This window comes from Netta rufina, assembly GCF_964035555.1.
Source record: "Netta rufina genome assembly, chromosome: 1".
NCBI lineage: Eukaryota > Metazoa > Chordata > Aves > Anseriformes > Anatidae > Netta > Netta rufina.
The window spans coordinates 43,228,073-43,240,248 of NC_140123.1; the positions used below are offsets into that span (position 1 = coordinate 43,228,073).

The 12,176-nt window shown below is 41.2% G+C and overlaps 1 protein-coding gene across 7 annotated transcripts in view; it reads right to left on the bottom strand.

The window, feature by feature from the left end:
• Positions 1 to 204: 204 nt before the first annotated feature.
• The window catches only part of KLF12 (KLF transcription factor 12), a 244,415-nt gene continuing 232,443 nt past the window's right edge, over positions 205 to 12,176 (bottom strand). For all 7 annotated transcript variants that reach the window (XM_084306475.1, XM_084306478.1, XM_084306477.1 and 4 more), the window contains one exon: positions 205 to 2,161. In XM_084306475.1, the coding sequence (XP_084162601.1) occupies positions 1,980 to 2,161 (182 nt within the window). In that variant the 3' untranslated portion in view covers positions 205 to 1,979. The remainder of the gene's footprint in view (positions 2,162 to 12,176) is intronic.

Here is a 12,176-nt window from a genome sequence, read left to right on the forward strand (position 1 = left end):
GACAATCATACTCCAGAGCCTCTAAATGCTGTTAGAAAGTATTATCCCAGTCTTATTAATCCTCAATTAACTGTAATTGCTTTCAGTATTTGTGTGGGTACTCTGTGCTGCTTTTTTTTTTAAAGCTTATCTTGATTTCTGAACCCCCACCAACATTACAACCATTACTTCAGGAATCAGAAATGAATTCAGACTGATCAAACATTTAAAAATGAACAAGTGGCATCACAAGTTTAATCTGTGCAATTCCTGGAACCAAATATTCATAATTAAATGCATTGCAAAAGACCTTTATGTATACATCTTTTATCTCTAAGCTATAAAAGTCTCAACACTTAAAAATCTTGCCAAGTCTCTTCTTTGTCACATTTAGCTGAATAGGCAGATCCTTGTGAGGAAGGAAAACAGAAAAATACTATTCTGTTTTCACGAACAACTGATGACTAAGAGTTTCTCTCTTTCCACCATAATGTAATTAATATAAATTGATTCACAATTATAGGGCTGTATGGGAATGATCAAGAATTTCCTTTTATTTAATCTGAAAAGTCTTGGATTGAAAATCCCAGCAGAGGCAGCCACTGCTACCCATATAAAGGGCCATTTGTATCATAACAGACAGCTGGCAAAATCTAGTTATTCCCCAATTCCCAGGGAGAAACATAATGTCTTGCAGAGCACCATTCCAGAACCATTTCTCCTTCCTACTTACAGTTCATCCACTGACTCCTCAACGCTCAGATCTTTCCTTTATCTGTCTTGCTTTCCAGACACAAGTAAGTTTTATGTTGAAGGAAATGAATGTACTTAATTGTGGTACCTAGCAGATCAGTGAAACCATCAGAAAGATTGACTTAAATGGTCTTACATGCTATTCTCCATCCCTGCCTTTTGTTGGTGTGGAGTGCATTATTGTTTTGAGAACCATTTTACTCATTATTGCTTTTTCTCTGCAAGAGACGCAGCCCTTTCTTCTGTTTTGTTTTGTGGGTACATTCAATTCCATTCCACGGATGGCTACACCCCTAACCTTGGTACCAGCAAGCGTAAGATCTGACTACTTCCTTGCATTCAAACACTGGTCACGGGGAAGAGGATACCTGCATGAAAGAAAACTGCACTTTGAGAACGGGGTAGTAGTTTTCAGGTCGGCTTTTTCTATATGAATCAGGAAATGGTTCTAAATAAGTCCATGGTAAAATACAGATACTTAATATTGTACTTTCAGCAGAAATGCTGCTGCCCCTTTTTTATTTTACAGACTTCAAAACAACAAAAGAAAAAGAAAGGAAAAAAAAAAAGGATAAAAGAAAAAGGTTAAATGGCTGGTGTCCTCAATAGCATAATGACAACTTGTGGTACAACATTAAAATGCCACCATTGTTATTGCAAAAGTCTGCTCCAGCAACCGTTCGGCTCTGACGGTGGGACCTCTCCAGCAGGATCTTCTCGCCTACTCCCACACAGCTCATCTGTAGCACAGCTCGGGTGTGAGGCTGACACTGGCCAGGTGGTATTCAAAACAAGGGGAAAAGATGGGATAATAAAGGTCTACCAGTCTTGCTCTCATCATCATCATCGGTTTGTGGCATCTGATCCTCCAATCAGCAGTGATTTTTCAGGAACAAAATGTCCGACAGCTAAGAAAACATACAAGCTATAAACATTTTTTTCAAAGGACGCAGCATGTAAAATAATGCCCATTCCTGTAGCATTTCGGCTGCTATTTCCCAGGTGATTGTGATGACACTTTTGGGGTGTAACCATGCTGAGGGGCAGACGGGGTTAACTTCAGATGGCGAGGAGAAGAGTGGCACTTCTTTTCCTGCTTTTTTTTTTTTTTTTTTTTTTTTTTTTGTTACAGACAGCAGGGACAGCCCTGCCTGTTAACACTGTAGAAGGGGATTCAGCCCTGCTGAATTCACTCCGGGTAGTTAAGAGACCCAGCTCTTAAGCTCGGCTGGAACAGGTAGCGTTTCTCAAACCAGCATGTGCCTGCGGCGGTGGAGCGCCAAGTGATCTGAGCGGGAAAAGCTGCGGTCACAGTCTGCACACTTGAATGGCTTCACTCCCGTGTGCTTGCGGTAATGCCTCGTCAGTTCGTCGGAGCGAGCAAACTTCCAGGTGCAGCCTTCCCAGGTACATTTGTAGGGTTTTTCTCCTGGCAGAGACAAAAGAAAGGGGTGGGGGGGAAACAGGTGGTGACTTTCACCTCCTTGCTCTTAATCCCCACAACCCCCTCTGTACGCTTCCCATGAACACCCACTGCCTAGGGGTTTCTTTAGGCCAAATTACACAATTACTACGAACCGAATCTGCTGAATATAAGGAAAGGGCCTCGAGATTTATCATTCCTGTGGCATTCACATGACTAAGAAAATCAACAGGATTAAGGCAACAGTATAGATCCTACCTTGCAGGGGTGATGCAGGGATTAACATGAGGACAAAGGGCTGTGTAATTATTCCCATGATTACTGTACAAGTTTGCTAGCCTCATCCCAACAAACTGTACTTTCTCCCAAAACGGCCAGCCTGCCCTATTTTTCAGCAATTTATCACAGGGTGCCAAGGACTTCCAATTATTTATAGGAAGTTTATGAAGGTTTCTAATTATTCGTATAAACAACACTGCAGGACGTTTCTTAGCAAGCTGGTAAAAATGAAGTGCGATTTCCCAAGGAAACATAAAAATTCAATCTGCAAAGTGTCCTCTTTATTTATTGCACTTACTCATGTTCAGTAAAATTAATTTTGCCTGTAAGAAGTTACCAGGAATGGTCTATGATTTTTAAAAGTACTTAGCCATGGAACTTGCACACAGCTATTGACAAAAAAAATGATTTACCTCAATGAGACCAGACTTGGGATAAGAGCAGTTTTGGAAAATTCCACCCCTCTGCTTTTTGTCTGACATTAAACATGATGCATGCCCCAGGTTCTGTGTTGTATTGTGTCACAGGAGAAGATTAATATGGCTGATCCAGACTTTGTGCTTTAATAAAAGAAATTGCTATAAAATCCCATTTTTGCCACCTTTGAAGGCTGTACTTGTTTGGGATTTCTATCACCACTCTTTAATGTCTACATGTTAAACGCTCTTGGGAGTTACCTTGATCCTACAGTTGAGCGTGCTTCAAAACTGAGGAAGGGAAACTGTGTGAGGTCTGCGTGCATGTTCCTCTGGTGTGTCAAAAGTAATTTTTTAACCTCCCCTTCCTGAACCAGCTAACCACAAGCAGGACAACACAAGAGCATCTCTGCAAATACTGTTCCCTTCATCAGACACAAGTCGTTCCTCGGTTATATGTTATCATGGATGAATCATGAGCAGCTCGTGAGATACCTTTCCAATTACACAAACCAGAGATACAACATTTGCTTTGTTGCAGGCAGCACCTCCCTTCCAGTGTCTTTTCGAAAGTCAGTAAATGTTTTGCTGAGAGCCTGGAGTTTCAAAAGAAAATCACCGCCAAGTTCAAACAGCCCCGAGAAGTCCAGCTGAAATGGCCACGGGTGTCTCTGTAAGGAAGTCAGATGCTGTACAGGCACATGGTGGGGCTGTCGGCAGCATTTGAGCTCGCTGGGGCTCAAATTGTGTGCACCATCTGGGCTGCACTGCAGTTTTGATGTCAGATGGGGGTGGGAAACAGTTTCAGTGGGGAGAGCCAAGCTATCCAGGTTCTGGGCTGACAGGCTGGACTTGCCAAGCCTGCAGCCGGAGCTCTGCACTGGCAGCCAGGTCACCCAACTGATTTTATAGCCCCCAGCTGAGCAGCACCAGCTGTGCCCAGGTGGCCACGGCGGTGCAGCAAATGGCAGGGCATGTGCTCTTGCCAAGGACAAAGCGCTGCAAAATGGGCTTGGATTTGTCACTGAACTGCCTTGCATACGTGCCCTTGCTGCAATCAGCTGGTGTGGAGCACTGTACAAATATACATGTAAGTCCTGCCATCTGACTGGGCAGGTCTGCCCCTGTGGTCCCGTCACACTGTGTGGACGGTCTGCAAGTGGAGCACTTGCCACTTCCAGCTTCAGCATACTTCTGGGCACTCTTCTTTCAATGCCTGGTCCGGCCCCTGATGTTTTCTTTGACCACAGAGACCTCCAGAACGAAGCAGGGAGGTATTTCCCATGCTTTGGGTCCTTACTGAAAAGGCTCTGTGAACCTGTGTCTCTCCTTACCCCATGATCCTTCCCTGCTATGGCCACTTTGGCACAGAAGGTCCCAGATCTTCTTTCCCATGGTAGAATGCCAATGGAGAACTCGATGCGGGAAGGAATGGAAGATGAAAGAGAAATACCAGAAATAGTTTGTTCTTCCTTTAAAACAGTATCACTTTGGGTAAGAAACAAGAGCCAGCTGGCGGAAAGACGTGAGCACTGGCCACTCAGCTGAAGTTCCCAGGTGTTGCTTCCAGCCCTTCTCCTCAATGAGCTGTGCTCACCCAGCCCATACACAGCTATGTGAAAGAGACAGGACTAACCACATTCCTCTCACGCTATTTACACCACTGAAGGAAAATATCTCTTACAAGCTCAACCTAAGAAGACCTTTCATTATTTTCAATTAAATAAGTGTTTATAGCATAAAAAGAAAAAAAGCAAGACAAAGTAGCATTACTCTAAAGACATCCAGTAATATACATCTTGAAAAAGGCATTGTAAAAGAGACCATCAAAGATATGATTTTCCTTACAGATTAATCAATTACATTTTAGGCAAACCTTATTTTTAGGAAAAGAATAATAATATTTTCTATTAAGCACTCACATTACCTGTGGATGGCCTGTCATCAGAACAAAAAATTCTTATTCATAGGCAATACTATATTAACCGTGTTAATATATGAGCCTCTGCTTGGTAACATCCCCAGAATGAAGGCTAACCGCTGATTCCTCAAGAACTTCAGTAAAAAAACAGAAGGTGCAAGAGTTCAAAGCATAAGAAAGGGTCATTGGGAGCAGATCTGTCAGAGGATGGGAATCTGGTGCCAGATTTCCCACTCCAGCTTTGGCTGATGAACTTGAACACTCACAGCTGAAATTCACAGTACAATCAACAGAGAAACGGGACCTCACAGGGCAGCCCAGAAAATGGTGATCAAGGCAGTGGACAAACCTAGCTAGTTAATTGGAGTAAACTGTCCCCAGTGCTTACTGATCTGTGGGGCTTTGGTGGCTCTGGCCAATGCTGGGTGCACTCCCAGGCCCCCGGCTGGACTACAGCCCTCCAGAACAGAGTGACACATATATATATCACCATTTCAAGTCTGGATTGCAGTGGAGTTGAAGTCAAATACTCAACTCAGACACTTCTGCCTTTGTGCAAGCACTTGAGCTTAAGTGCCTAAGACACTCTTGGGTTCAAAGTACCTCTTGTTCTTCAGCTCCCTCAATGGCTCAGCAGATGCCAGAGCATGGGCCTCAGAGTTACTGCCACGCACCAAGGCTCTCAAATGCTCATTCAGCTCTACAGAGCAAAGGCAGGCAGTGTGAGCTCTGCCCAGGGTAGTGGAGAAATGGAAATGGAGGAGGAAGACAAAACAGCGGACAGGCTTTGGAAAATGGTAGGAAGGACAGCTGCAGAAAGAGACTAAGAACTTGCAGTAATTAACACAGGGAGGAAAAGAAAAATGGAAAAAAAAAAAAAAAAAAAAAAAAAGAAGACCATTAGACAGCTTAATTTTCTGAATCTCTAAGGTTTTAGACTTATATAAGGTACCTTTTTAAAAATAAAAGCCTGAAGCTGTGAACATATTCACAAGAGCTGATCCTCTACTTTCCCAGCTGTCTTTGAAAGCTCTATTGCTTTGCCCCAAATGCTGACAAAAAGATTCTGAAACACAGAGAAACTTTATTCTGATGGTATTCTGCAGCTCTGCAATACATAGACTGTAAACAGTATACCATGACAGTCATTTACACAAATCAAGTGGGACCCAGGAGCATGAGAAGGCTCTTTTAGGCAGTTCCCCGTAGAAAATGAGTATTTTCTATTGTTTGGGGAAGTTAATTAGAAAGTTTTAAAGGCATGACTCAATGCCCCAAATGGAACTAGTCATTTTTTAATCTTCTATTAACAAAACATCTGCTTCTAAGTGCCCTCCAAAATATTGCCTTTTCTAATCCAGATGCCACAATCTGAATTAGTTTAATTACTTTTACCATATTAATTTTCCTACACTACCATGACTCCTCTCACTTAAGCACTTAAGAACATAGTTACAACGGTTACTCATTAAATCTCCCTAAACTCGAGCAAATAATGAATTAATAATGCCGAATAACAACCATTATTTTGTCAATCTTTCAAAAATTTTCCACCTTCCCCACAGCCCAACAGCTGTCTTCCCATATCCGGAAGATCATTCACCCATGAAAATAAATCTCCTTCAAACTTCTACTTTACAACCCAGTGATATTCACATACTCCAAAGAAGAAATGTTGTATGTTGGTACCAGCAAGAGACCATGAGATGCAAGAGATGAAGGGAGCATGGTCTGTTCTACACTGTAATTTCCGATGCACTACGCTCCTCAGCAATTTCTATCTCAACTAGCCCATCAACTAGCTGGTATCACAGTATTTGATGTTCATTGCTTCAAGGGAAGCTGCAACCTAAGCCCTAAGTAAAGAGTTATGGGGTGGTCTGTCAGCAGGGTAAATGCCCCATGTAACAGAGCTGGGCTTATATTCCCTAGGCAAGAAACTTTATGGGCTGCAATTGCAGATACTCTGCAGTACTCCCTGGGCGCTTGCAGTCCCTTTCATTTGTGTATTATTAAAGTTACTTTTATTCATCAGTTTAGCAGGCTTTTGGCAACTATGCCATTGAGTAATGATGAGGTAACTCTGTCTGCTACCAGGACAGAAATCATCCCAGTGATGTAGTTGTAAACCCACTTTTATCTCTGACAAACTCCCTTCTGTTATTACAAGTGAGTGTCCTTTCCTAATTATGTCCCATCCATCCACTTCTTCTGTACGTAACTCTCACCATGACTCTGAGTTACTACATCCCTTCTCCATAGCCCCTTCTGCAGTGGTATTCATCATTTTGAAACACTGCTAACATTTTTATTGCAAAATATACACAAGAGAATGTTCAGGGTTACAGGCTTAGCCATCTAGTCAGACTTTTCTGCATTTAAACTTTATCCTGTGAAAGAGCCACATGCTCAAATTCCAGTTTGGGGAGGAAAAAGTTCGAGAAGCACTTGGAGATGAAACTTGGTTTATTGTTTTGTGCAGCGATTCCAAACTGGGTGGGTGGGAGCACAGGGGAGATGCTGTCCCTCACTCCATTCACAAACTACAGAAGACTTAAGTCAAACATGGTTTAAGCAGTGGCATCTGCCCAGCCCTGCTATCTATGACCACATCTTTATATATTCCTTGTTCAGTTTCTACTGTCATTACACACGGAAGAGAGAGTATTCCCCACATAAAAACAGAGTGAGGTCCTAAGGACTTAGCCTGTAACAAATTGAAAGAAAACAAATACTCCAGCAAACATGCCTCTGCCTATGTTTGATGGTGTTACATATTCTAGTTGGAAGTCAACAGGTCTGCAGGGTCAGGACACCTCAGAGCTGTTCCTGGTTTGGTTTCTGCTACAGGATGCTATGCAAAATATATAATGTGTAGTATTTATGTCAGCTGGTTTCAGCTCCCACATAAAGACCAGAACCACTCTAAAACACACAGCACAGACACGCTGCACCCATATTGATAGTGCTGTGAGAGGGAAAATCATAAATGGAAAACCACAAATAATGGCTTATTACATTTTGCATTTCTACTAAAAATAAGCAATTTCAGGCAGAAAAGAATCTTTTTACAGCAAAAACACCATCTTATAAAGAGCATCCTCAGGCACTCCCAGAGGAAGAGGGCAGCTTAGCTTTTAGACACAGGGGAAAGGGAAAAATGACAACTATTATGTTTTGTGTGATATTTTTATTAGTATAATTTTTTAATGAAAAACATCTGAGCACTTACAGAGTACTTTCCAACTTTAAAGTGCCTCGCACAGCTTTTCACAAAAAAAATATATTAATACCTTATAAAAGTCTGCCTTCATAATAGCACTGTGTAACAAGTATCTTTGTGTCTGTTCTGCAGGTAGGAAAACAAATGCACCGAGCATAAGCAGCCTTCCCAAAACTGCAGAAAATGAACAGCAGCATTATGACTCGCATATTAGGAAAACCTTACTTTCTGTAGGGAGGCCACTAGATCTCAGTTTCATCCTTTTAAATGTTTGAAACATTTGCAATGATTTTGATTCAAAAATGTAATTCAATTATTTTGATGTCTTTGAAAAGGTGATTTTGAATCTCTGTTTCCAAGTTCACTATATCTCTTTGGTGAATATAATAAATTTGAGTTTTGCTTCAGTATTGTTAAAATATGCAAATCAAAGATCATTCTGGGAAGAGATTAAAGTTTCGTATCAGTTGAGCAAGTCTGGGAAAATAATTTCTACGAGCAGAATGGGAACATGCTGTGCTTACTGCAACGTGTCCTGAAATTCAGGTTTTTTACTCCTCATTCTCAGTCTTAGGCAGAGCAAAGGGACATGGTTTCTTCAGGTGATAACTGAACAAAACAATTTCTTCAAATCAAAATCATAGTGGCAACCTGCACTATCAAACACCAGACAGAACTTCATCAGATTTTTGGCAGATCTTAAAGTGATTATTTGCAAGCTCCACATCTGGTAATTCAGACTCAAGTTGTTCTCCCACATCACAACACATGAGTATCCTTCATTTCACCACACTGCTGAGTTTAGGAACTGTTTGCCATCCTGAATCCCCCTGCAAGATCAGTATTAGTTAAGGACCCTTATCTATTTATTTCTCCCATACTCCCCTTTAGGTTCAGCCTCAGTTTATTGCTACTTTAATACAAAATCCCAGTATACAAACACAAAATACAAATCCCAGCATAAAACCCCTTTATTTCCAGACTCACAAGAACTCTATTCTCCATAACTTCAGAAGGCAAACCCACAACACCAGTCTCACTGCACACACTGAAAACAAGCAAAGAGTTAATAGAAGAAACTTCCCTTCCACATTTTTGCTTTTTAGGCTTCTGCACAGAGACTTTGTCCTCCAAAGGGACTTGGACAAGAATTGTCAAAGACCTTGCTGAAATAAAATGATAAATGCAATTCCCCTAACAACTGTAAAAATACAGTTTTTGGAAATGCGAAAGGACTCTTCCTGTGCACCTGATTCCAGGACCTAGATGAAATCCCAAAAGGAGGGGACAAATAACATTTATTATCTGGTCATTTTTTTCCGATCATTTTTTTCTGATCATTTTTTTCCTGCCTGACGTGGTCCTTATATATGTATATATATATGTACATACTTATGAATTGAAGTATATGTATATGCTTACATACATCTCTCTGTATGTATTTGTAGTAAGAGAGAGCATGGAAATTTCCTCCTGCCCTCCAGCCACAGCAATAAGGGACTATCAAAATTCCAGTTCTTTGGGTAAGGATGAGATTTCTCCTTTTATGGCAACCTTCACTCACAAAGGAATTTGGGAAAGGTGATGTACTTACAACAGCAGCCAGCTGCGCACATGGTGGTAGCAGACTTGCACACTAACTCTCTTTGGCTGGGGTGCTGCCGGCCTGAGTTTTGGTCTGGCCTCCTCACAGAAAACACCTTTTCTCGTCTGTGGTCCCTAACTGCAAGGGAGATGCCAACTAAGTGACACTTCCATTTCCATCTGCAATAACTGTGCCTCCAATTCTGCTCCCGTCACTCCTCCTGGATGCTCCAGGACTTGCTCCAGCACGTTCAGCTAGAGCAATATTGATGTTTCTCAATATAAAAATTAAACTTTCCACTAACTGTAAAAACAAAACAAAGCAAAACAAGAAGCAAATCCCCAGAGAGATAAACAAACAAACCAAAAACAACAAAAAAGCTCCAAGGGTTGAGCTTTGTCTCATTCAGAGGGCAGGACCCTGGTGTGCCAGGCTGTTTACAGAAACAGAGCAGCGAAAAACACCTCCCTTAAAGACCTCACTAGTTAAGCAAATGAGTTGTGAATAGTATAAAGCTTTCTAAATTGAGAGATAATAATTTTTTATCACCATAAAATGTAAATATATATAGTATCAAAGAAAAATATTAACTGACAAAATACACATGAAAATTTCATATCCTCTGTGGAGAAAATACCGAAGTGCAGAAAATAACCACCCATCCTACACAGGAGTCATCTTATCTGTTTCTTTTCATGGGAAAGGAGAAGTTTAATAAAATTTCTCCAGTTCTCTGCCTACTTGTTTGCAAAAAATGAAGATGGAAAATACTTGCTTTCAGGCTCTGCTTTCCTTTTTCCTTTTAGGAAAAAATTAAGCAGAAAAAAAAAAAAAAAGCTGAATAAAACATTAAAGCAAAGGCTTTTGTGAAACTTACTTCTACTTTTGAGCATGCTCTATTCTCAAACAGTTTGTTTCTGATTGACAGGCTGCCCTGAAAAGAACAGCATGGGCACAAGCAACTCCAGGCGCACTTCATGAAAGACGTGGTATTACCAGAAACGGGAATTTCGTAGCACGTTGCTATGCGTTCCCCATCTGGGACTGAGTGGGCTGCAAGAGTTAACGTCCTTGGAAGCCCTGTAATGTGTTTTTACTCCTCTAGGTCTGGGTGCATCTGGAGGCAACATCTGGGAAAGTACACTGGAGGGAATGGGAGTAGGGAGGTCTTTCTCGCCTTCATGCCACTGCAGGGCTGCAAATGGTAGACCACAATCATGCCTGAGACCTCAGATGAACTGCAGTTCTTTGGAGGTAGAATATTAAGCACTAAATGGCTTACTTAGAGAAAATTTTATTCTGCATAATGAAATCATCATTATTCCCTCGTGCCACACACAGACAAAACACATATGCACCCCATATTTACAAAGTCAAGGGGCACTGTTGCAAATATTTTTCATAACCTAGAGACTGAAAGCAATCACAGACACAATTAGACTTGCTTTCCCATCAAAGTGCCTTGGAATAACCACATGGGCACTCTTCCATATCGGCACGGCATCAGACCTACAATGCAGAGAAACGACTCCGTGTGTGTAAGGTGAATTCAGAGCTTGCAGAACTCGCCAGAAATGAAATCATTTAACTTTCCATGGAGCGGCTATTGGAAGAGAACTGGATGTACGAGCTCCCTGTGGTATGGACACCTGCCCGTAAGTAGCTGGACTCGGACAACTATCCCTCTACATCCAGGCAGCTAGCAGAGGTTCACATTTCTGAACATCACCTTACCAGGATGCGGTGGCCTTGGTGAGTCTGCCTTTATACCCTGGTAGGTATTCTACCAGCAGACACCCTATTTTAAATACCTCCTAATTTCTGTCCTGAAATCTGAACCCAGGAACATCAATAGGCTGAGGCTTTAGCAGTCCTGTTTATTAAAGTATTTGTCTATCTTCTAAACAGAAATTGCATGAAGAAAGGGCAAAAAGCTAGACGTGAAGACTTCCACGAAATATACTGGTTTCCACATTAGAAAGCTCAACTGTTTATTGAAACTGGCAGTAAATTTTAAACACTAAATGAAAATATTTCTTAAAAAATAAAAGCATCACCCAAAACAAATAGAACCTCCTATTTTACTTGAATAAAAGTAATTTTAAAATTAGCTTTGTTTATTTAAATTCCTAGGTTCTGGAACAGCATGTGAACCTGCTGTTGCAGCTTTTTTCACTCAGCAGATTTATATGCAGAAGGAAGAGCTCTGGGATAAGGGCCCTAAGAGGCATGTAGGACATAAGAAAGAAAAGCTGGACTTTTGAAGAGAGTCTAGTGGGCAGGTGGCAAAGAGGTGTTAATTTTAAAGTAGGCCAAAAATCTGCACAGTTCAGGTCAAATCCAAGAGGATTATTTTAAAAATGTTGCTTCCTCCCAATATTTGTCTAAAGAAGGGATTACAAACCTGTAAATATCTCTCTGGAATGTATAGCTAGCAAAAGGCATTCAAAAGACCTTAAGAAAACAACAGGTAATGAATGGAGTTTTAAAACCTACCAAGCAAAAATAACTATTTTGGTGCCTTTGACTTCTTAAGTCTGCTCTGAAATTGCTGAAAGGAAAATGTGAACAAAGACTAATGACAGGGGCCCTTTCAT